Source organism: Gorilla gorilla, chromosome 2, assembly GCF_029281585.2.
Source record: "Gorilla gorilla gorilla isolate KB3781 chromosome 2, NHGRI_mGorGor1-v2.1_pri, whole genome shotgun sequence".
NCBI classification, from domain to species: domain Eukaryota; kingdom Metazoa; phylum Chordata; class Mammalia; order Primates; family Hominidae; genus Gorilla; species Gorilla gorilla.
The window spans coordinates 207,630,226-207,655,398 of record NC_086017.1 but is presented as its reverse complement, the minus strand read 5'-3'; the positions used below and the strand labels follow the sequence as shown (position 1 = coordinate 207,655,398).

Below are 25,173 nucleotides of genomic sequence, written 5' to 3'. Positions count from 1 at the left end.
AGGTGATCTGCTCGCCTCGGCCTCCCAAAGTGTTGCTGGGATTACAGGCATGAGCCACCCTGCCCGGCCATCGCTTTGTGTTCTTAAAATTAATTTAAAACAAGAAAACTTGAGGAATGATGGTTCAGATGAGTGTTAAAACTTGTAAGATGTTTTTTCCTAGAAAAGGATGATTAAAATTGGTTCAGGGTGGGGCCTTCCAGTTCTGGCTCTAACGATTGGGTCCTTACTGTTCTGGTGGAGTGGTAGTGATAAGCTTTTTGTAACAGAAGGGGCAAAAGATTGTGCTTCTGGCTGGGCGCAGTGGCTCACGCCTTCGATTTCCTTGGGATGTTCTTATCAAGTAACTAAGCTTAGCACTTTGGGAGGCCAGGTGGGTGGATCACCTTAGGTCAGAAGTTCCAGACCAGCCTGGCCAACATGGTAAAATCCCGTCTCTACTAAAAATACAAAAATTAGCTGGGCATGGTGGCGGGCACCTGTAATCCCAGCTACTTGGAGTCTGAGGTGGGAAAATCGCTTGAACCCGGGAGGTGGAGGTTGCAGTGAGCCGAGATCCTGCCATTGCACTCCAGCCTAGGCAACAAGACCGAAACTCTGTCTCAAAAAAAAAAAAAAAAAAAAAAAAGATTATGCTTCTAAGAATATGGTCTATTGCATATGGACACTGGTTTTTAAAGCTTGAATTTAAAAAGAATTTTTTGTAATAGGTTTTAGAGCTTTTTTTTTTTTCTTTTTTATTATTTTTTTGAGATGGAGTCTCACTCTGTCACCCAGGCTGGAGTGCAGTGGTGCCATCTCGGCTCACTGCAGCCTCCACCTCCCGGGTTCAAGCGATTCTCCTGCCTCAGCCTCCCCAGTAGCTGGGATTACAGGTGCCCACCACCACGCCCATCTCATTTTTGTATTTTTAGTAGAGATGGGGTTTCACCACCTTGGCCAGGCTGGTCTCAAACTCCTGACCTCGTGATCCACCTGCCTCAGCCTCCCAAAGTGTTGGGATTACAGGCATGAGCCACCGTGCCTGGCCAGAAAGCTTTTTCTTAATGCCAGTTATAATACCCTTTGCTTTACAATTTGCATATACCTCACAGCTTGCTTTGTGCCATGTGTGTGTTTAATATGCCCTAAGTGTACTCGTATATAGGAAAAGCTTTAAAATGGTATCCAATAAATGTCCATTTTGCAAATCTCAGGATAATGTCATTTTCAAGTATCTAGATGCCCTCAAACCAAATTAACTGGAAAATTCAGATTTCAGTTAAGGCCTTTAACTTAACTTAGGACTTTGATTACAGAGATGTATTTTGCTTTGACAAAAGTTAAGGTTAATGTCTTAAATTTCCAGAGATGATAACACAATTTCTATAACCCAGTAACCCATTTAACTTCGCTTAGATTATCAATTTTCAGCCTTGAACAGGCCACTTAGTTTCTCTAATAACTGGCCTCTTCATCTGTAAAACAGCGTAATCTGTGCTTCGTGTTTCTTTTTGTGTCAAAGATCGAATCACTTGTAGGAACTATTCATTCAGTCAGGATCAGGATTTCTTCCCCTTTCCATTGGAGATGGTTTGTGGTATTTGTAGCATAACTGGTCTTGTCTGCTTTAGTCTTAATTTTGTCTTTTTGTATGTGTCACTTTCTTTTTTTTTTGGAGACAGAGTTTTGCTCTTGTTTTCCAGGCTGGAGTGCAGTGGCGCGATCTTGGCTCACTGCAAGCTCCGCCTCCTGGGTTCACGCCATTCTCCTGCCTCAGGCTCCCGAGTGGCTGGGATTACAGGCACCCACCACCACGTCTGGCTAATTTTTGTATTTTTAGTAGAGACAGGGTTTCTCCATGTTGGCCAGGCTGGTCTTGAACTCCTGACCTCAGGTGATCCACCCATCTCAGCCTCCCAAAGTGCTAGGATTACAGGTGTGAGCCACCCCGCCCGGCAGTATGTGTCACTTTTGTCTACTCAGAACATAGTGGTTCGTACCTATAATTGCAGCACTTTGGGAGGCCAAGGTGGGAGGATTGTTTGAGGCCAGGAGTTCAAGACCAGCCTGGGCAACATAGGGTGACCTTGTCTCTACAAAAAGAAAAAAAAAGAATTACGTATATAACAAACTTTAAAAAGGATCCCACTTAATTTAGTTGTCATGTAAACTATGGTTAAATACCTTTTCTAGAAAAGTGATAATGTATTTTAAAAATTTGATGTATCATTTAGCCTGGTAATAGAAAGCTCACTAATCTGATACAGTAGTATCTTTCTCAATAATTCTCTATTCTGATACCTAGGTTCTTCTGTGTGGCAGTTCAGAATGATGGATCAAGCTAGATCAGCATTCTCTAACTTGGTAAGATATTTTCAGTTGTATTTCTGTGTCTGCAAGAATGTGAAATATACAAGCATGACTTTAACTGAGTAAGCATGAAATAATAACCCCAATCTATTATCAGGTATTCATTTACATTTGAATTGGTAGTCTTGAGGCATAACTGATCTCACAAAGAGTTCAGCCTTCAGTAGGGTTAATTATGGAAAGTCTTGGAAGAATTCTCAGAGTGGTTCTGGGTGTGGTAGAGGGGGACAGCTTAGTAGATAAGACGAATTAAAGCCCTGATCAAAATGTTTTAGTAGGAGAGGTAAAAAGCAAAGGCTTGCGGGGCGCTGTGCCTCACGCCTGTAATCCCAGCACTTTGGGAGGCTGAGGTGGGTGGATCACCTGTGGTCAGGAGTTCAAGACCAGCCTGACCAACATGGTGAAACTCCGTCTCTACTAAAAATACAAAAAAAAAAAAAAAAAAAAATAGCTGAGTGTCATGGCACATGCCTGTAGTCCCAGCTACTCGGGAGGCTGAGGCAGGAGAGTTGCTTGAACCCGGGAGGCGGGGGTTGCAATGAGCTGAGATCACGCCATTGCACTCCAGCCTGGGCAACAGAGTGAGACTCCGTCTCAAAAAAAAAAAAAAGCAAAGGCTGAATGAGGCCAAGTGTGGTGGCTCACTCCCACAATCCCAGCAGTTTGGGAGGTGAGGCAGGAGGATCACTTGAGGAGTTTGAGACTTGCCTGGGCAACATAGCAAGCCCATCTCTATTAAAAAAAAAAATGAAATTTTAAGAAACATTGAGTAGACAGTATGAGTGAAAGCTGAAAGAACATACCAAAAAAACAGCCATCCAGGCCGTGACGAGAAGGAGCCTAACTCTTAACACTCTGTCTAGACCTCAATTCTCTCTTATTTGTTATTTATTTATTTATTTATTTTTATTTTATTTTTTGAGATGGAGTCTCAGCCTGGGCTCTGTTGCCCAGGTTGGAATGCAGTGTGCAATCTTAGCTCACTGCAACCTCTGCCTCCTGAGTTCAAGCGATTCTCCTGCCTCAGCCTCCTGGGTGGCTGAGATTACAGGCGTGCGACACCATGCCCAGCTAGTGGTTTTGGTTTTTTTTTTTTGAATTTTTAGTGAGAGGGGATTTCACCATGTTGGTCAGGCTTGTCTCAAACTCCTGACCTTAAATGATCTGTCTGCCTCGGCCCCTCCAGAGTGCTGGGATTACAGGCATGAGCCACTGTGTCTGGCCTATTCTCTCTTTTCTGTCTTCTATCTTATGCTTAGTCAGAATTTCTGCTTATTTATAACTTTGTTTTATTCTTGCTCCCTTGCTCCCACCAGCATCATGGTCTGGGTTACTGCATAGTATCCTGAACTGATTTGTGCCTCTAGTACCAGCTACTCAGGAGGCTGAGGTGGGGGAATCAGTAGAGCCCAGGATTTTGAGGCTGAAGTGAGCTGTGATCACACCACTGTACTCCATCCTGGGAGAGAGAGGGAGACCTTGTCTCAAAAAAAAAAAAAAAAAAAAAAAATTTACAAAAAAGGAGAGACTGACTGAGAAGACCAGTGTGAACTAGCCCTTGACTGGGCCCAGGGAAGAATGTTGGTTTGAAAGGAGAACACCCTGAGGAATATATAGCAAGTTATAGTAATGGCCCAATAACAAGCATATACCTTAAACGAGCTTTTCCTAAACATTCCTGTGCCTGTTCTTCATCATGCCTTTTTCCGCAAAACAGTTTGGTGGAGAACCGTTGTCATATACCCGGTTCAGCCTGGCTCGGCAAGTAGATGGCGATAACAGTCATGTGGAGATGAAACTTGCTGTAGATGAAGAAGAAAATGCTGACAATAACACAAAGGCCAATGTCACAAAACCAAAAAGGTGTAGTGGAAGTATCTGCTATGGGACTATTGCTGTGATCGTCTTTTTCTTGATTGGTGAGAATGACCATTCCAAACTTCAATGTTTTCTATAACCAACTCTGGGAAGTCTGTTATTTCAGCTCAGCATATAGTTATTTTGTACCTTTTTTTTTTTTTTGGAGACAGAGGCTTACTCTATTGCCTAGGCTAGAGTGCGGTGGCGCCATCTTGGCTCACTGCAACCTCGGCCTCCCAGGTTTAAGCGATTCTCTGCCTTAGCCTCCTGAGTAGCTGGGACTATAGGCGCGCACGACCACACCTGGCTAATTTTTTTTTTTTTTTTTTTTTTTTTTTTGAGATGGAGTCTCACTCTGTGGCTCAGGCTGGAGTGCAGTGGCGTGATTTCGGCTCACTGCAATCTCCGCCTCCCGGGTTCAAGCGATTCTTCTGCCTCAGCCTCCTGAGGAGCTGGGACTACAGGCGTGCACCACCACACCTGGCTAATTTTTGTATTTTTAGTAGAGACGGGGTTTCACCATGTTGGTCAGGCTGGTCTCTAACTCCTGACCTCGTGATCTGCCCGCCTCAGCCTCCCAGAGTGCTGGGATTACAGGCATGAGCCACTTTCCCGTCCACTTTATGCCTTTTTAAGTGCCACTAGGAAGACAATCATGAGTAGATTCTATACCTGTCATTGAATTTAATCTGGTTGGAAAGAGACCCATGAATTATTTCAATACAATGTGCAAGTGTTTTCTTTTTCTTTATGTATTTTTTTGTTTGCTCCCACTCCACCAGGGAGCAAATGTTACGCTAAAAAATATCCGCAGGATACTGGTGGTGTAGAAGCTCAGTCTCATGTTTCAAGGGGGTCTTTTGGAAAAAACTACCTATGTTTTCAATAGGTCACTATTTGAAATAAAGCTAGTATATAATTTATTAAGTGGTTTAAAGTATACAAAACTGAGATGCATTATATACTTTAAAACTACTTAGAATTTGATGAAAACCAGTATTTTCAAGGCTTACCTGAAAATATTAACAGATTAACAGGGATAGATTACAAATGAAATTCTGAGTTCAGCTCTGGAACTTTGTCTCTTTAGGATTTATGATTGGCTACTTGGGCTATTGTAAAGGGGTAGAACCAAAAACTGAGTGTGAGAGACTCGCAGGAGCCGAGTCTCCAGTGAGGGAGGAGCCAGGAGAGGACTTCCCTGCAGCACGTCGCTTATATTGGGATGACCTGAAGAGGAAGTTGTCAGAGAAGCTGGACACCACAGACTTCACCAGCACCATCAAGTGAGTGCGAGCTGCTTTGCAAGTATCTAGACGAGTAATTCAGGAATTACGATAGGCCACGGGGAAACAATGATGGTGACACTGTGGGGAATGGCTTTTTAGAGAAGACAAGACTTGTCATGTTTAGCTAAAGAGGGGAAGGGGCCTGTAAAAAACTGAAACTATACTGGTAGGGAAAAAGGTAGAACTTCTCTGGGGAGTCTCCTTTCTCTTAAGAAATTAATAGGCCCTTGATGTTTTCCCCATCTTTGTAGCTTATTGCTTGCTGTCATTCTCTGGCTCTGATTTTTCTTCTTAACCTCTTGTAACGTTGTACTAAGCTCTGCTTTGCTGACAAGGACATCAGTAGCTTTTCTCTGTTTTAGGAAGCAACACATGCCAGAAGTAGCCTTTTTCATCTCCTTGATCATGGGTAGCTGCCTGCCTTAAGTCTCTAGTGCTTCTTAATTTCTGTGATACTCACCCATTAACCCCTAGGCCAGTCAGTATCCAGAGACAATGTCTCCCTCTGGTGGAGGCTGGAATACGGTGGCATGCTCTCATCTCACCGCAGCTTCATCCCCCCACCATAGCCTCCTGAGTAGCTGGAACTATAAGCACGCAGCACCACACCCAGCTAATTTTTTTTTTTTTTTTTTTTTTTTAAGAGATGGAGTCTCACCATGTCTCCCAGGCCGGTCTGTTCTTAGATTTTTATTTATTTACTTATCTATTTTGAGATGGAGTCTTACGTGTTGCCCAGGCTGGAGTGCAGTGGCACGATTTCAGCTCAGTGCAACCTCTGTCTACCTCAGTCTCCTGAGTAGCTGAGATCACAGGCTTGTACCACCATGCTGTACTAATTTTTGTGGGGTTTTTCTTGTTTTTTTTTGTTTTTGTGGAAACAGAATTTCACCATGTTGGCCAGGCTGGTGTCTAACTCCTGACCTCAGATGATCCTCCCGTCTTGGCTCCCAAAGTGCTGGAATTACAGGATGAGGCACTGCACCTGGCCAAATTTCTATTTTATATTTATTTATTTATTTTATTTTTAATGGGCTTTCTGGCAAAAACTAGAAAGCATGCTAGACAAATTCTAAAAGAGCTGTAACACTTGTCCGTAGAGTTTTACTGTCTTTGCACATACATGCCTCTGTGCAAAGAATAAATTTATCTTTTCCTTTTTACAAGCTTCCTACAGTTACAGTGGTACTATAATTCTTTAGTCTTAAGTTATGGCATTTTCTACTTCATGTAGTTGATGCTTTTGTGTTTATTTACTATACACCAGACCTTATGGGTAAAGTGAGAGTATAGTCCACCCCACAAAAATGTAAGAACTAATATGCTGAGTAAATAGAAAGAACTATGGGAGATCGGATCAAGGAGCAGTTCTGCTTCAGTGTATTCAGATGCTTCACAAGTAGGTGAGAGTTGAAACTATGCACTCTGTTCAGTGCAGTATTACTATCTTAGATTTCATAGTAGATCTGGAAGCTACTCATTTCCCCTAAAACTATCCTAAGCAGATACATTGTGTTATGATGAGGCCCTTGAAGGAGTGCTTTGTAGTGGGTAAAGAAGCTTTGAAGTTACAAGATTTGGGGCAAAATTTTTTTTCTTTTGTGATATTCTGGTCAGTCTAGAAGTTTTGGGTCACAGTTCATTTATCTGAACTATGAGGGATAATATTTTGCTTTCAAAACAATTTGTTTAATCCTTGACTTAAATGTTTATTTTAAAGTAAACTTAAGTTCATTTAAAAGGCATTTTCTCCTCCAGGCTGCTGAATGAAAATTCATATGTCCCTCGTGAGGCTGGATCTCAAAAAGATGAAAATCTTGCGTTGTATGTTGAAAATCAATTTCGTGAATTTAAACTCAGCAAAGTCTGGCGTGATCAACATTTTGTTAAGATTCAGGTCAAAGACAGGTATGTTGAAAGATGGTAAACTTATTTTTATAGAAGTAGCTATTTTCAGGTGTGCTAAATATAGCAAAGACTTTTTGTTAGTGTTGTTGGTTTTTTTTTTTTGAAATGGAGTCTCGCTCTGTTGCCCAGGCTGGAGTGCAGTGGCACAATCTCTGCTCACTGCAGCCTCTGCCTTCTGGGTTCAAGCGATTCTCCTGCCTTAGCTTCCAGAGTAGCTGGGATTACAGGCACACGCCACCACGCCCAGCTAATTTTTGTATTTTTAGTAGAGGTGGGATGGTCTCGAACTTTTGACCTCAGGTGATCAGCCCGCCTCGGCCTCCCGAAGTGCTGGGATTACAGGCATGAGCCACCACATGCGGCCCAAAGGCTTTTAAAATAAAAATCAAGCTTAAGATTTAGAGGTAAATTTCCTCAAGCCAAATAATTCAAGACATACTAAATGTAAGCTATTGTGTTTTTTGGAAGGATGACCTTAGGCTTATTTTAACTTAATCTTTTTAACAGTGCTCAAAACTCGGTGATCATAGTTGATAAGAACGGTAGACTTGTTTACCTGGTGGAGAATCCTGGGGGTTATGTGGCGTATAGTAAGGCTGCAACAGTTACTGTAAGTAAGGCAAAACAGTGCATGAGACTCTTCCCTATTGAATCATTCAAAACTCATCTTTTCTGTTCTTAGGAGTTATAAATTTACCTGTAAAATGTAAATGATCATGAGATATTTTGGTTTTCAACCCTCTAATGACACAGTCAACATGCATTGTCTTCTCTCTCTAATCACTTTCCCCATGTCCTGTTTTATTTTTTCTTTATAGTACTGCTAGCAGCTGACATTATCTATGCCTTTGTTTCCATTAGAATGTGAGCCAGATGAAGAACCATGGGTTAGTTCTATTTACTGCCATGTTGCAGAGCTTTGAAGAATGGCTGACATACATAGTAGTATTTGCTAAACAAATGCATATCCTCCCTGTGGGGACAGATGTAAATATCCATCTTGGCTGGGGCCTAGTCTTAGCTTGATTCGTTAATGCTTGATCTTTTTCTATTTTTGCTTTGAGACAGGGTGTCACTCTGTTGCCCTAGCTGGAGTGCAGTGGCGTGAGCTTGGCTCACTGCATTCTCCACCACCACCCAGGCTCAAGTGAGCCTCTTGAGTAGCTGAGACGTCCAGCTAATTTTTATTTTTTATTTTATTATTATTATTATTATTATTTGGTAGAGACAGGGTTTTGCCATGTTGGCCAGGCTGGTCTTGAATTGAAACTCCTGGGCTCAAGTGATTCACCACCCTTAGCCTCCCAAAGTGCTGGGATTACAGGAGGAAGCTGCTTTGCCCAGCCCTTGATCTTTTTAAATTTAGGCAAATACAGTCAAATTAACACAGAAATAGAGAACAGATAGATAGAATAATTTTCAGTTTAAAAATCACATTCGTGGCTGGGCGTGGTGGCTCATGCCCGTAATCCCAGCACTTTGGAAGTCCACGGTCGGTGGATCACCTAAGGTCAGAGCTACCAGCCTGGCCAACATGGTGAACTCTACTAAAAATACAAAAATTAGCCAGGCGTGGTGGTGGGTGCCTGTAATCCCAGCTACTTGGGAGGCTGGGGCAGGAGAATCGCTTGAAGCCAGGAGGTGGAGGTTGCAGTGAGCGGAGATTGCACCATTGCACTCCAGCCTGAGCAACAAAAGCGAAATTCCATCTCAAAAAAAAAAAAAAATCACATTTGTAAGTCAGGCGTATCTCTAGTGGATACCTTTGTAAGTCAGGGGCATCTCTAGTGGATACCTTTCGGGGCTGGTGCAGTTCTATGTTGATTCCTTGCCTTTCTGGATACTTGTGCTTTATCCCTTTGCCTGGCTGCCTATAAGCCAGGAGTTTAGAGATGGGTAGGTTGTTCTGTTAAAGAACATTGAAGATTTTTGTTCAACTTCAAGCTTTCTGTATTGAGGGCTTGGTTGTTAGTGTCAGTTTATGGCTGTTCATCTGGACTCTTATGAGCTTAGGAACATCATGACACATCTAAAGTTGGTGTATGCAAGTCACTTTGTTGTAATAGATGGTGTTTTAATTTTGGGACAGATTTATTATCAGACCTTTCAGTTAAAACCTGTTTCTATGATGTTCTCAATGCTAAGATTGTTCCAGGCCTGCAGTCCCATGACCAGCCTACATAGGCCTCTTTAATCTAAATGCCCTTCAGATGAAAGGCAGCATGGGATAAAAGCATGAAAGACATAGGAGGCCAAAAATCTTGATTTTATTCCAATAGCTCTGACCTAAAAGTTGTGAAGTTTTTTAGAACTCATGTCTTTTTTAGGCCTTGGCCTCCTTTTATCTCTTACTTGGGTTGCCTGTCTTAGGTTTGATCTATAACACTCTTCTGTCTCAAGATTTTAGAGCTGTTCCGATACCATAATGCTCATTAAATCTAATGTCTTTGTTCTAGGGTAAACTGGTCCATGCTAATTTTGGTACTAAAAAAGATTTTGAGGATTTAGACACTCCTGTGAATGGATCTATAGTGATTGTCAGAGCAGGGAAAATCACCTTTGCAGAAAAGGTGAGTATGAGTTATTATAATATTAAATACGGTACTTTTGGTATCTTACTCTTCAGGTAAGTGATATTTCTTGTTAATATTCTTACATTCTGAAAATCAGCAATCTTAAACTCTCATATCAGATAATATAATTTATTAAAATGCTCAACAAATGAAGTAAGTTCCACTTACCTAATCAGAAGTGCTTAAGTGAAAGCTATTTCTCTGTATAACTCAGTTTTACGCATATACAGAATTCAGCTAAAAGCATGTTTTATAAAAAGGAAAATTAATAGCCAAACATACACAAGGAACTAGAGTGGAACATATCAAAAGACAGTGGTGATTTCTGCATTTTTAAAAAAGTGGCAGGGCTCACACCTGTAATCCCAACACTTTAGGAGGCTGAGGTGGGAGGACTGCTTGAGCCCTGGAGGTTGTGAGATGTGACTCGTGCCACTCCAGCCTGAGTGACAGTGAGACTCAAAAAAGTGGTTGTCTTAGATGGGTTTTTGTTATTTTTCTTTTCTTTTTTTTTTGAGACAGAGTCTCTTGTCACCCTGGCTGGAGTGCAGTGGCGTGATCTCAGCTCACTGCAACCTCCGCCTCCCGGGTTCAAGTGATGCTCCTGCCTCGGCCTTCTGAGTAGCTGGGATTACAGGTGCCCACCACCATGCCTGGCTAATTTTTGCATTTTTAGTAGAGACAGGGTTTCACGACGTTGGCCTGGCTGGTCTTGAACTCCTGATGTCAGGTGATCCACCTGCCTTGGCCTCCCAGATTGCTGGGATTACAGGTGTGAGCCACCACTCCTGGCCTTTGTTATTCTTTTTTTTTTTTTTTTTTTTTTTGAGAGGGAGTTTTGCTCTTTCGTCCAGGCTGGAGTGCAGTGGCGCAATTTCGGCTCACTGCAACCTCTGCCTTATGGTTTCAAGCGATTTTCCTGCCTCAGCTTCCCAAATAGCTGGGAATACAGGCGCCAGCCACTGCGCCCAGTTAATTTTTGTATTTTTAGTAGAGACAGGGTTTCACCATGTTGGCCAGGCTGGTCTCGAACTCCTGACCTCGTGATCCCCCTGCCTCAGCCTTGCAAGGTGTTGGGATTACAGGCGTGAGCCACCACTCCCGGCCTGTTATTCTTATTTTGCAAACAAGTGAGTTAATTTTTCAGGAAGCAATTAATAAATTACCAGATAAACAATTTGAAATATTTGGAAGTATTATAAGTTTAGTCCTCTGTAACCATTTGGCCTTTAGCATAATCTCATTTCGTATGATCAGATCTTCATTTTCTGAGCTTTATATGTTTTCTTTTAGGTTGCAAATGCCGAAAGCTTAAATGCAATTGGTGTGTTGATATACATGGACCAGACTAAATTTCCCATTGTTAACGCAGAACTTTCATTCTTTGGACATGTGAGTTATTTCTTGAGTAAATCACCGTTTTGAGTTCCTTGAGTTGTTCTTGGATTCCTGTATTAGCAGAAATAGCACTGTGTCTTCCTTAACTGCTCTTTTTTCTGGGAGGGCGTTAGCAGTAAGCAAGAAGATAGATTACATTGACTTTGAGGCTTTATTATTTGTTGCTAAAAGTACTTTGTCAATAGTGCCTTGAATTTGAGAATTTCCATATGCCATGAAAACAGGAGTCACATTGTAGAGCCACTCAGATTTTTGAGGCTTCAAGTTGGTAAACTAAGGTTGGGCTGCAGCCTTATACCAAACCTGAATCTTACAGAGAAGTTTTGAGGAAGTATGTGATGGAGTGAATTGCTCTTTTGTTTTCCTAGGCTCATCTGGGGACAGGTGACCCTTACACACCTGGATTCCCTTCCTTCAATCACACTCAGTTTCCACCATCTCGGTCATCAGGATTGCCTAATATACCTGTCCAGACAATCTCCAGAGCTGCTGCAGAAAAGCTGTTTGGGTAAGTTTTTATTTGAAAGTGGTCTTGCATAGTGAGGTTTTATGATTAGGGAAGAACGGTAATATGTTGATTAAAATGTTAAACATGATTATAATTTTCCACATTTGGGAATTTGGAGGATGGTTAGCTGTTACCTTGGTACAGATAAAAATGAATTTTTCTCTATAAAGAGATCTTAATAATGGACTTTGGACTTATAAACACAGGAGAATAAGGAGACTTATAAACCCAGTGAATTCCTTGTGCAAGATTCCTGGCATAGCTTCTGCTCAAGTACTTCTGTGCTGAAGCACGATGCCTATAGCAGCCCATTCAGTTAGTAGAGAGAATCTGTTAGAATTCATATTGGGATAAAATCCTATTCCCCGAAACATCCATTTGTCTGGATTTTTCTTCTAAGCAATACGGTATGATTCCAGTTACCTTGTCTATAGATTGAGAAGCCTTGCTTCTTATGATGGTTTCCAGAGAAACCATTTATGGTTGTGGCTCGCTCCTCTGGATATCCTCCCTGTAACGTTAGTGTCTCTCTTTAAAAACAGAGCCCAGTTCCATTAGAGTACGTAGCATTAATTTTGATTTGGATGTGGACATATTTATCATTTCCTGTTATTACAGGATGGAGATCTAGTTTCAGGCCTTTATGAAAGCATTTATCTCCTGTATGACATAGGTTCTCTGATCCTGTTTCTTTAACATAATTGGATAGTGAAAATATATTCTACTTGATAGTCTCAAATGAAGAACATCTGTATATAAGGAGTATATGAAATACCATGACTGTTGATCATGCTGAGAGGCCTTTAGCATAGGGGAGTGTGTAACATACCATGACTATTGATAACGCTAAGAGGCATTTAGCATGGGAAGGACTGCGTAACATACCATGACTATTGATAACGCTAAGAGGCATTTACCATAGGTGATTTTTTTGACTCATTCTACCTACCACCTACAAATCGTAACCAACCTGTGAAGCCAGCGTCCCATCTTATCCTTATGTAGTAGGGGAGTAATAATGTTTCAACCTATATTTATGTAAGTAAGCCCCCTTAGGAGCAGCTATTATTTGGGTAACACAGAGGAATTAGATAGGGGAAGCACAGGATTTTTTTTTTTTTTTTTGACAGTCTCACTCTGTTGCCCAGGCAGGAGTGCAGTGGCGTGATCCTGGCTCACTGCAACCTCCACCTCCTGGGTTCAAGGAATTCTGCCTCGGCCTTCCAAAGTGCTGGAATTACAGGCGTGAGCCACCGCACCCAGCTGAGGAATATTTTTTATAACTGAGCTAAGAATGTGTACTATCCTTGTTAGTGGTGACAGCTGGGAAACATAAAAATGTATTACTATTCTTTTATATATTAGAAGAACTTCATTTTGAGTCCATCTTGGTATGTATTCCAAATATAAACTACGTAAGTATGTCTGGCAGAAAGGCATAGTTAGAGAAGTGTTTTAAAATATTGCTTAATTAATGGTTTCCAATTGGCTGCCTGCAGATCAAAGTAAGATGCAAGTGGTTCACCACTAGAGAGTAAGTTTTTTTTTGTTTTTATTTTGTTTTGTTTTGTTTTGTTTTTTTTGAGATAGGACTTGTGCTCTGTTGCCCAGGCTGGAGTGCAGTGGCATGATCTCGGCTCACTGCAGCCTCCGCCTCCCAGGTTCAAGCGATTCTCCTCCTCATCCTCCTTAGTAGCTGGGATTACAGGCGCATGCCACCATGCCCAGTTAATTTTTGTATTTTTAGTAGAGTCGGGGTTTCACCATGTCGGTCAGGCTGGTCTTGAACTCCTGACCTTGTGATCCACCTGCCTCAGCCTCCCAAAGTGCTGGGATTACAGGGGTGAGCCACTGCGCTGGGCTGAGAGTAAGTTTTGTTTATATGTCCTCTTAATCTGTAACTTCACTGGACAGGAGTAAACCCTGGGCAAGGAACAATAACTCAGAACTTACGCCTGCTTTCTGATTCTAGGAATATGGAAGGAGACTGTCCCTCTGACTGGAAAACAGACTCTACATGTAGGATGGTAACCTCAGAAAGCAAGAATGTGAAGCTCACTGTGAGCAATGTGCTGAAAGAGATAAAAATTCTTAACATCTTTGGAGTTATTAAAGGCTTTGTAGAACCAGGTAAAGACCCCCCTCCCCCCACTTTTTTTTTGTTTTCTTTTCTGTTCCTAAGGATGTGGCTAGAGAAGGAGGGAGTGTAGGAATGCTGGCTTGGCTTGGTTTTATGAAGTGCTCAATCTTGTCTGTCCTAAAGTTAATTGTTTATGTGTTAGTTTCTTTTTTTTTTTTTGAGAAGGAGTTTCACTCTTGTTGCCCAGGCTGGAGTGCAGTGGTGTGATCTCGGCTCACTGCAACTTCCGCTTCCCAGGTTCAAGCCATTCTCCTGCCTCAGCCTCCCCAGTAGCTGGGATTACAGGCATGCGCCACCACGCCTGGCTAATTTTGTATTTTTAGTAGAGACGGGGTTTCTCCATGTTGGTCAGGCTCCATGAGGTCAGAGCTCCTGACCTCAGGTGATCTGCCTCCCTCAGCCTCCCAAAGTGCTGGGATTACAGGCGTGAGCCACCGCGCCCAGCCTATGTGTCAGTTTTATTGGGAGGTAATAAGGCCCTAGGAAATTCTTGTTAAAAATTGACCATTATGACTAGAAAATCTATTCTAAGTTATTGACTAGACCAGTGATAAGCAAATTTCTTAAGGGGGCAGATAATAAACCTTTTGCAGGCTATACAGTCTCTCTTTTAGCTGTTCAACTCTGTGGGAGCAAGAAAACAGGCACAGACTGTGCGTAGTGAATGGGCATGCGGGCTGTGGTTTGCCAGTCCCTGGAGTTAACTTTAAATGCAATCAAATAGCCAACACTTACTAAGAAATAAGTCCTTGGACTTAAGTAGTCAGTAAATTTAATTAGTAGTGTAGGAAAAAAGTAGCTCTACTAGTAAGGTAAAATTAATATTCTCATGTGAATTTTTAATTCCCAGAGTTTTTAGTCAGATTTGAAGTAAGGCTCTTTTATCCTTAATACATATACTGTGCTTTTACCTTTCTACTGATGTGCTAATTCTAGAAAAGTTTAGAAGCTGATTATATAAGTTCTTTCTTCCTCTTTTTTCTTTTTTAAAGATCACTACGTTGTAGTTGGGGCCCAGAGAGATGCATGGGGCCCTGGAGCTGCAAAATCCGGTGTAGGCACAGCTCTCCTATTGAAACTTGCCCAGATGTTCTCAGATATGGTCTTAAAAGGTAGAGTACAAATTTTGATTCCTTTGAATATTGGTGCACTGCATACAGTTCTAGATGTTATACTGTGCTTTGCTCACTTTGCCTGCATTCTTGTGGTTCTCATGCTAGATTCGAGTTCTTAAATACAAGGCAGATTGTCTTTTGTTGTAGCTGCCTTTTCCTTTGAAACAGCTTTCCATAAAGTGTCTTAACTGTGCTAGAAATCACCAGTTTCTTTGGGACAGTGGAGTTACTGAGCCCTAGTGCTTAGTGTGGTGGATCCAGAGTGATAAGGTGGATCATAGTCCCTAAGCAATCTATTTGAAAGCAGTAGCATACCTCTCATGTACTGAGGCCTAACAGCTATTGAAATTTTGTTCTGTTTATTCATTTATTCATTTTTTGAGACAGAGTTTCAGTCTGTTGCCCAGGCTCTGGAGTGCAGTGGTGTGATCTCAGCTCGCTGCAACCTCTGCCTCCCGACTTCTAGCAATTCTCCTGCCTCAGCCTCCTGAGTAGCTGGGATTATAGGCACCCACCACCACACTCGGCTAATTTTTGTATTTGTACTAAAGACAGGGTTTCGCCATGTTGGCCAGGCTGGTCTCCTGACCTCAAGTGATTCACCTGCCTCAGCCTCCCAAAATGCTGCTAGTGAGCCACCGTGCCCTGCCTCTTTTGTTTATTTTTGAGCCTTTCTGTCCTACTTTCCACTCTTTCACACTCCTACCCACCCACACATTCAAAATCACGTCACATTCTTGAATCTTTGGGTCATAGGGCAAACTGCAATGCTTAACTTTAATACAGAGTACATTAATGGAGAAAAAGATACAGTGAGGGAAGTGGGAGGGATGGAGGGCAGTGTGATACATGTAACCCCAAAAGGTGCTGTCACAAATGTAGTTTCTCTGCAAACTCTTCTGTAACTTAAATTTGTGAATTTTTATTTTATTTTAGAATTATTTTTTAAAAATCCAGTGTTTGGATTTACCTCTATGAAGATTTTTCTCAAGATGTGCATCATCATGCTTACACTGTTTTCAATGAACTCTGGGTCCAGAAGTTAAGGAACTCCAAGAATGAAATTGTGAAAGGGTGACTACTGGCCCCTGCTATGTACTCAAAATCTTATTTGCAGATCTCCTATCTTGCTCTTTGTAGGTTACTTAAAAAAAAATTATTCCTATTCTTTTACTCTTTTACCTGGGGTCTCAAAAAAAGATTTTGTTAGTATTTTTTTTTCTTTTTTGGCTCAGAAAAAAAAGATTTTGGAATCTGCTATCTTGGAATTAGACCTTCTGATTCATCTTAAGTGGGATACCTTCCACCTTGTCTGTGTATAACCTTTCCTAAGGTAAAGCTAACTTTCTTCTCTTTCAGATGGGTTTCAGCCCAGCAGAAGCATTATCTTTGCCAGTTGGAGTGCTGGAGACTTTGGATCAGTTGGTGCCACTGAATGGCTAGAGGTATTCTTTATCATCCATTCCCATATTGGACACGAGCTTGTGGGCTTAGGCTGTTCTCCGAGAAGTGATGTTTTTATAGGTTTGATTTTACCACTTTTGCCTTTGCGTTTAGTCTCAATAGAGTCCAGAATTGAAAAGGAATCCCTAATGCTACTGTATGTGATAAATAAACAGATTTATACTTATTAGTGTTTTCCCTTCTCTTCTAGGGATACCTTTCGTCCCTGCATTTAAAGGCTTTCACTTATATTAATCTGGATAAAGCGGTTCTTGGTAAGTATCCCTTTCATTAGCTGTTTATGAATTCAGGTAAACTTTTTTGAGATGGAGTTTTGCTCTTGTCGCCCAGGCTGGAGTGCAATGGCAGGATCTCGGCTCACTGCAACCTCTGTCTCCCAGATTCAAGCAATTCTCCTGCCTTAGCCTCCTGAGTAGCTGGGATTACAGGTGCTCACTACCACACCCAGCTAATTTTTTGTATTTTTAGTAGAGACGGGGCTTCACTATGTTGGCCAGGATGGTCTCGAACTCCTGACCTCAGGCGATCTGCCTGCCTCGGCCTGGGATTACAGATGTGGGCCACTGTGCCTGGCCAGGTAAACTACTTTGAAGTGGAAGAAAGCTTTTTTTTTTTTGAGACAGGGTCTCACTGTATTGCCCAGGCTAGAGTGCAGTGGCACAATCTTGGCTCACTGCAGCCTTGACCTCCTGGGCTCAGGTGATCCTCCCACTTCAGCCACCTGGCTAATTTTTTTTGTAGAGATGGGGTTTTGCCATGTTGCCCAGGCTGGTGTCAAACTCCTGAGTTCAAGCATTCTACTTCAGCTGCCCAAAATGCTGCGGTTACAGGCATGAGCCATTGCCCTCAGCCTGTATCTTAACCTTCCTTTAAATAATCTGTCAAGTTACACAGTGAGCACAATTGCCTTGTCTAGAACAGTGGGTGGTTCTCAGTGTGGCCCCCAGATCAGCAGCATTAGGCACTGTTACGAATGCAAACTTTCATGTCCACCCCAGACCTTTGAGTCAGAAATGGGAGTGTTGGTCTAAAAACTGGGCTTTTTGGGCTGGGCGCGGTGGCTCACGCCTGTAATCCCAGCACTTGGGAGGCCAAGGCAGGCGGATCACCTGAGGTCAGGAGTTCGAGACCAGCCTGGCCAACATGGTGAAACCCCGTCTCTACTGAAAATACAAAAATTAGCCGGGTGTGGTGGCGGGCTCCTGTAATCCCAGCTACTCAGGAGGCTGAGGTAGGAGAATCACTTGAACCCGGGAGGCAGAGGTTGCAGTGAGCCAAGATGGTGCCATTGCCCTCCAGCCTGGGCGACAGAGCGAGACTCCATCTCAAAAAAACAAACAAAAAAACTGGGCTTTTTTTTTTGGCAACCCTTGGGGAATAAAAACCTATTATTTTCTTAAGGACAAAGTATCCTGAAGCAAAAAAACCCAAACAAATAAACAAAAAACTTTAACAAGCATTACAGGTAATTCTGATGGACTAAAGTTTTAGGACCATAAGTCTGGACTATATTGAGGTGAGAAGAAACTAAACTATGCCATATAGAATGGTACTTAGAGAGTAATTCACATCTTGTTACGTTGTGGCATCACTGATAGAAATATTGGATAATGAAACTTCTAGAAGAGTTTGAATGTTCACTGGCAGCAGAAAATTGACAAAAGGGTTTGAATGTTATTTAAAGTGCAGCTGTACATTCAACAGGAATGGGGTAAAAAAGAAAGTGCAGATGTAGTGATGAGCTGAGAATAGTGAAATGTCTACATGGGGGAAAAAAGGAAAGAGTTACAATTAAACCTCTCTAGGTTAGTTATTTCCCTGTTGTATGTTTGCTGCAGAATGTGCCGAGTATAGCAAGCATACTATGTATAGCTCTAACCTGGGTGAACCAGAAAGTTAAACATGAAATTGCTAATGGGGGAGGCTGCACATGTGTGGGGGCAGTGGATTTATGGGACCTCTAGGTACCTTTCTCTTAATTTTGCTGCTGAACCTAAAACTGGTCTGATTTTTTTTTTTTTTTTTTTTGAGACGGAGTCTCGCTTTGTCACCCAGGCTGGAGTGCAGTGGCGCCATCCCAGCTCACTGCAAGCTCCACCTCCCGGGTTCATGCCATTCTCCTGCCTCAGCCTCCCGAGTAGCTGGGACTACAGGTGCCCGCCACCACACCCGGCTAATTTTTTGTATTTTTAGTAGAGATGGGGTTTCACTGTGCCAGCCAAGATGGTCTGGATCTCCTGACCTTGTGATCCACCTGTCTGGGCCTCCCAAAGTCCTGGGATTACAGGCGTGAGCCACCGTGCCCGGCCTAACTGCTCTGATATTTTTAAAAAAGGTCACTTGGATTAAAGTATGCAAACTCAAGGAGTAGTACGAGCCCACTTGAGTCAAGTTAGCATAGTTGCTAAAGAGCTTGATACCAAAATTACTTTTGTTTACTTGATGAATGGGATAGTTGTTGCACAGGGCCACTGATCTAGATTACTGTCTTATTTGTCAAGTACTTATAGTTGTAGAAGTAGCAGTGTGAAAATTACCGGAATGGAGAAGGGGCAATGATAAAATAATTTATTTTCAGGTACCAGCAACTTCAAGGTTTCTGCCAGCCCACTGTTGTATACGCTTATTGAGAAAACAATGCAAAATGTGAGTATATACCTCATTACAAAAATGTATGACTTAATTTTTGTTGAATCAACCTGAGATAAAAAACACTGATATGTAAACCGTAGTCAGTAACAAAAAATAGGAATTGAGAATAAATTTTATAGCAGCGTTATTTAAGGGATACTTGCCAATTGAACCATATGAGATGAGGGCTCCAATCTTAAAGAATATGTTGTCTATTTAGGAATATATAACAAAATGCCATGAGGCCTAAGCTGTAGTGCAGGGGCCCACAGGGGATTGTCTATAGAGTCACAATGCTAAGGAAGGCTTAAATCAACTTGAACTATACTTTGAGAAGGCCGGAGGAAATATTCATTGAATAAACAGTTACCATAGTTTTGAATGAGGGAGAGCATGTGAAAGAAAATATTTGCCTATGTGGGGTGGGGGGAGGGGAGAGGGATAGCATTGGGAGATATACCTAACGCTAGATGACGAGTTAGTGGGTGCAGTGCACCAGCATGGCACATGTATACATATGTAACTAACCTGCACAATGTGCACATGTACCCTAAAACTTAAAGTATAATTAAAAAATAAAGAAAGAAAGAAAGAAAAAAGAAAATATTTGCCTAATGGGATTAGAGGCTGTATATTGGAGTGAGTAAAGTTAGAAACAGGTCAGATAGCAGACATTGGCCTTGATCCAAGAGATACTAGGGATTATAGGATCTCAAGCAAGGTGATCATGAATTTGCCAGTTAGGTTGGTGGCATAAGATGCACTAGAAGGAAGAAACCAGAAACAAGATAGGCATAGTGTGAAGCCCAGAGAGGGCTTTTACAATTGTGGGTAAGCCACCATGGTTTTGTTTGTTTGTTTGTTTGTTTTTGAGACGGAGTCTTCCTCTGTCTTCCTCCAGCACTCAGGCTGGAGTGCAATGGTGCGATCTTGGCTCACTGCAGCCTCCACCTCCTGGGTTCAAGCGATTCTCCTGCCTCAGCCTCCTGAGGAGCTGGGACTACAGGTGCACACCACCACACCTGGCTAATTTTTGTATTTTTAGTAGAGACGGGGTTTCACCATGTTGGCCAGGATGGTCTCAATCCCTTGACCTCATGATCTCTTGACCTTGGCCTCCCAAAATGCTGGGATTACAGGTGTGAGCCACCGCGCCCAGCTTTTATTCATTTTTTTTTTCCTTTTTTTTTTTTTAAAGAGATAAAGTCTTGCTGTGTTGCCCAGGCTAGTCTCAAACTTCTGGGCTCAAGTGATCCTCCTAGCTCGGCCTCCCAAAGTGTTGGGATTGCAGGTGTGAACTACCCCACCCGGCCTAGGCCCACTTTTAAAATGTTAATTAAGAAGAAAACATTTTTTCCTCACGATAACTAAAGGAACTGACAACATGAGCCTAGTTAGTAATAACTTAAAGTTGAGATTGTTTTAACTATCATAAATAATTTCTTTTCAAGAAGATATAATACAAGTTTTTTATTTATAAATTGTTATAGAGTAACATGTTAGTGACTAGCCTGAATAAATAAGTTCCAAAAGGTTAGTTTTAATGATAATTTCTTATCTTACAGGTGAAACATCCGGTTACTGGGCAATTTCTATATCAGGACAGCAACTGGGCCAGCAAAGTGTAAGTTGAGAAAAGTGAATGAACAAACTAATAGAAAAGCAGAGATTCTACCTACTACATTAGGTAGAATCTAAATCTGTCCTTGCATTGAACTTACTTACACCTAAAGATATTCAGCTAAAGAATTTATTTTGGATGGGGGGACTAGCACCATAGAACAGTCTATTCTTTAGAACACTTTCTAAAGACACATTCTTTGTCTTTGCAGTGAGAAACTCACTTTAGACAATGCTGCTTTCCCTTTCCTTGCATATTCTGGAATCCCAGCAGTTTCTTTCTGTTTTTGCGAGGTAAGTCTGTTCATTTAAATGACAAATGGAGAGAGGCTCTCTAAAAGGAAGTGATCTGTATTTGGGAATAGGGCATTGCAATGGGAATGCCTGTGCTATAGTCAACTATGTACATATTCAGAGGGGTAAAGGAAAACAAGTTTTTAAGGACAAATGACGAGGATTACAAAATTACTTTGAGGTAATTATTCTTGGCTACCAAGATCAATAACAAGGATGACACCAGTCCAAGGTTGACAGGCAGTTGCTAGGCAGATTTTCTCACAAGAGAAGTTTTTTGGTGCAATGTTGCAGTGGCCTTTGTGTAAGGTTGTAGTTTTTGTAAAAAGGAAAAAAAAAACCCCTTAATCCTTGTTATCAGACATACAAGGGTGAGACCCTTCTCTTCAGGGTTGCATTTTTGTTAACACTAGTGACTCCATTTTGATTTTGACAACTTGCACATATCTTAGTTGTTGGGGTTTTTTTTTTTTTTTTGACAATGGTGACTTGCTCTGTCACCCAGGCTGGGGTACAGTGGCCCGATCGTGGCTCACTGCAGCCTCAAGCAGTCCTCCCCCTTCAGCCTCCAAACTGTTTGGATTATAGGCAAGAGCTACTTACTACACCTGGCCGTGGATCTTCTTGTGTCAACTTTGAGACCAAATTTACTGCAGTGCTTAAAATGTTTTAAGAAGTTATACACATGTGCTGGATGTGGTAGCTCACGCCTGTAATCCTGTAGCAGGACAAGCCGCAGACAAATCCCCTCAGACACCGAGTTAAAGAAGGAAGGGCTTTATTTGGCTGGGAGCTTTGGCAAGACTCACGTCTCCAAAAACTGAGCTCCCCGAGTGAGCAATTCCTGACCGTTTTAAGGGCTTACAACTAAGGGGGTCTGCGTGAGAGGGTCGTGATCAATTGGGCAAGCAGGGGGTACGTGACTGGGGGTTGCATGCACCAGTAATTAGAACAGAACAGGACGGGATTTTCACAGTGCTTTTCTATACAATGTCTGGAATCTATAGATAACATAACTGGTTAGGTCAGGGCTCGATCTTTAACCAGGACCAGGGCGCGGCAGCGCTGGGCTGTCCACCTCTGCCTTTTAGTTGTTACTTCTTCTTTCTTTGGAGGCAGAAATTGGGCATAAGACAATATGAGGGGTGGTCTCCTCCCTTAATCCCAGCACTTTGGGAGGCCAAGGAAGGCGGATTACGAAGTCAGGAGTTTGAGACTAGCCTGACCAAAATGGTGAAACCCCGTCTCTGCTAAAAATACAAAAATTAGTCGGACATAGTGGCGCGTGCCTGTAACCCCAGCTACTCAGGAGGCTGAGGCAGGAGAATCGCTTGAACCTGGGAGGCAGAGGTTGCAGTGAGCTGAGATGGAGCCACTGCACTCCAGCTTGGGTGACAGAGCAAGACCCTGTCTCAAAAAAAAAGTTATACACATGTAATTATTGCGTGTTCCTTCATTATCAGTTTTAACATAGACTTGTTAATCTCAATTAGCTTAATTAGCATTTGAGTTTATTGCTAAAACTTCTTTATGAGTTTTAATAATGAGGCTTGGCCGAGTGTGGTGAGTCATACCTGTAATCCCAGCATTTGGGAGGCCAAGGCGGGTAGATCACTTGAGGTCAGGAGTTCAAGACCAGCCTGGCCAACATGGTTAAACCCCATCTCTACTAAAAACACAAAAAAATTAGCTGGGCATGGTGGCACATGCCTATAATCCCAGCTGCTCAGGAGGCTGAGGTGGAAGAATCGCTTGAACCCGGGGGGCAGAGGTTGCAGTGAGCCGAGATCGTGCCATTGCACTCTATCCTGGGCAACAGAGCAAGATCGTCTAACAACAACAACAAAAAAAAAACCAAGGCTGAATTTCTTGAGTGATTGAGCAGTGGCTATCTATTGGACAGTCCAGCTGAACAGTATTTTCATCAGGCTGGGTGCAGTAACTCACACCTATAATTCCGGCACATTGGGTGGCTGAGGTGGGCAGATCACTTGAGGCCAGGAGTGAGACCAGCCTGGGTAACGTGCCTAGACTATATCTCTACAAAAAATTTTTTAAATTAAGCTGGCCCAGTGATATGCATCTGTAGTCCCAACTCCTTGGGAGGCTGAGGCAGGGGGGTCACTTGAGCTAGGAGCTCAAGGCTGTGGGGAGCCATGATTGCATCACCATGCTCCAGCCTGGGTGACAGAGTGACCTTGTCTCAAGGCTGCAGGGAGTCATGATTGCATCGCTGCACTCTAGCCTGGGTGACAGAGAGACCTCGTCTCAAGGCTGCGGGGAGTCGTGATTGCATCACTGCACTCTAGCCTGGGTGACAGAGAGACCTCGTCTCAAGGCTAGAGGGAGCCATGATTGCATCACTGCACTCCAGCCTGGGTGACAGAGAGAGACCTTGTCTCAAGGCTGCAGGGAGTCATGATTGCATTGCTGCACTCTAGCCTGGGTGACAGAGAGACCTTGTCTCAAGGCTGTGGGGAGTCGTGATTGCATCACTGCACTCTAGCCTGGGTGACAGAGAGACCTTGTCTCAAGGCTGCAGGGAGTCATGATTGCATCACTGCACTCTAGCCTGGGTGACAGAGAGACCTCGTCTCAAGGTATGTTTCATGTATCTTCTCTTTTTTCATTGATAAAGGCCCAAACTTCCCAGAGAGAAAAACATACAGCTTTAAGGAATTTGGCTAGAAGTCTATTCAGGGCATATGATACGATAGAACAGGGATTCTGTAGAACCTGGAAGAAAGTAGTCACTCTAGGAGTAGGTTAGATTGAGAGAAGTAGCAAGAATGTACTTAAAGCAGCAGATAATGAGATAAAATTGGGGTAAATTGCGGTAGGAATATGTTAGAAGCAAGGGGGGAACTGTAGTCACTGTTACCTCGAAGGCGAAGCCAGAATGTGAGGCTCTTGCTCTTAGAACTCACGTGAGTACCATAGCCTCGCATTTTCTTGCAGGACACAGATTATCCTTATTTGGGTACCACCATGGACACCTATAAGGAACTGATTGAGAGGATTCCTGAGTTGAACAAAGTGGCACGAGCAGCTGCAGAGGTCGCTGGTCAGTTCGTGATTAAACTAACCCATGATGTTGAGTTGAACCTGGACTATGAGAGGTACAACAGCCAACTGCTTTCATTTGTGAGGGATCTGAACCAATACAGAGCAGACATAAAGGTGAGCACTGATTCCAATTATGTTTTTATTTTGCTGAATGTCAAGTATTTTGAAATGTGATGTGTTCCTGTGTGTTCCTGTTGGAAGGGTGATTGTAGCCACAGTACATTTTAAAGTGAACTGAGGTATAATTGTATGTAGAATTGGTAACTTGTTTGAGAGAAGTCGGGAGGCTGTGGATTAGAGACCTAGGACAGAGCTCAGCAAGTGTTTCAGAATCCAGAGCAGTGTCAGGTTTTCTGTCACTCATGTCTCCCAGGCAGCCCATCAGTAGGACACGGAATATGAAGATCTCAGCAAGGAGTTGGGCTGTGTGCCTCTCGGGCGTGACACGGATGGAAAGACAGCACAGCTAGCGGGATTCCATCTCGTATTGATCTGCGCATCTAAAAGTCAAATATTCTATTAAATGAAACTGATAAGCAGGGTGAGGTGGTGCATACCCGTAGCCCCAACTACTTCTGCTGAGGCAGGAGGATTGCTGGAGTCCAGCCCAGGCAACATAGCAAAATCCCATCTCTAAATAAATTAATTAAACTAATATTAAAGTAGCTTCCAGATTGTTTTATGGTACTAGGAGTTGATTTTTAACAGATCTCTTAATTGAAGTAAATCACCGACAACCGAATCTTCTTATATCTTTTTTATTTTTATTTTAATTTTATTTTTTTTTTGAGAAATGAAGTCTCGCTCTTGTCCCCCAGGCTGGAATGGGATGACATGATCTCGGCTCACTGCAACCTCCACCTCCCGGCTTTCAGCAATTCTCCTGCCTCGGCTCCCCAAGTAGCTGGGATTACAGGCGTGTGCCACCATGCCCAGATAGTTTTTAGATAGTTTT

The 25,173-nt window shown here is 42.5% G+C and overlaps 1 protein-coding gene and 1 non-coding gene across 3 annotated transcripts in view; one reads left to right on the top strand and one right to left on the bottom strand.

Moving 5' to 3' along the window:
* Positions 1-25,173, top strand: part of TFRC (transferrin receptor) — a 70,663-nt gene that overhangs the window by 40,477 nt on the left and 5,013 nt on the right. For both annotated transcript variants that reach the window (XM_055382736.2, XM_004038250.4), the window contains exons 2-17: positions 2,288-2,346; positions 4,070-4,271; positions 5,303-5,498; positions 7,260-7,409; positions 7,917-8,019; positions 9,866-9,979; positions 11,276-11,374; positions 11,749-11,888; positions 13,861-14,018; positions 15,021-15,140; positions 16,503-16,588; positions 16,798-16,861; positions 19,186-19,253; positions 20,804-20,862; positions 21,071-21,152; positions 24,111-24,332. In XM_055382736.2, coding sequence (XP_055238711.1) covers positions 2,311-2,346; positions 4,070-4,271; positions 5,303-5,498; positions 7,260-7,409; positions 7,917-8,019; positions 9,866-9,979; positions 11,276-11,374; positions 11,749-11,888; positions 13,861-14,018; positions 15,021-15,140; positions 16,503-16,588; positions 16,798-16,861; positions 19,186-19,253; positions 20,804-20,862; positions 21,071-21,152; positions 24,111-24,332 — 1,899 coding nt within the window. In that variant the 5' untranslated portion in view covers positions 2,288-2,310. The remainder of the gene's footprint in view (positions 1-2,287; positions 2,347-4,069; positions 4,272-5,302; positions 5,499-7,259; positions 7,410-7,916; positions 8,020-9,865; positions 9,980-11,275; positions 11,375-11,748; positions 11,889-13,860; positions 14,019-15,020; positions 15,141-16,502; positions 16,589-16,797; positions 16,862-19,185; positions 19,254-20,803; positions 20,863-21,070; positions 21,153-24,110; positions 24,333-25,173) is intronic.
* Positions 6,532-6,593, bottom strand: LOC115934164 (U7 small nuclear RNA). Its single transcript, XR_004069992.1, has one exon. It is a non-coding gene; the product is annotated as a U7 small nuclear RNA (small nuclear RNA).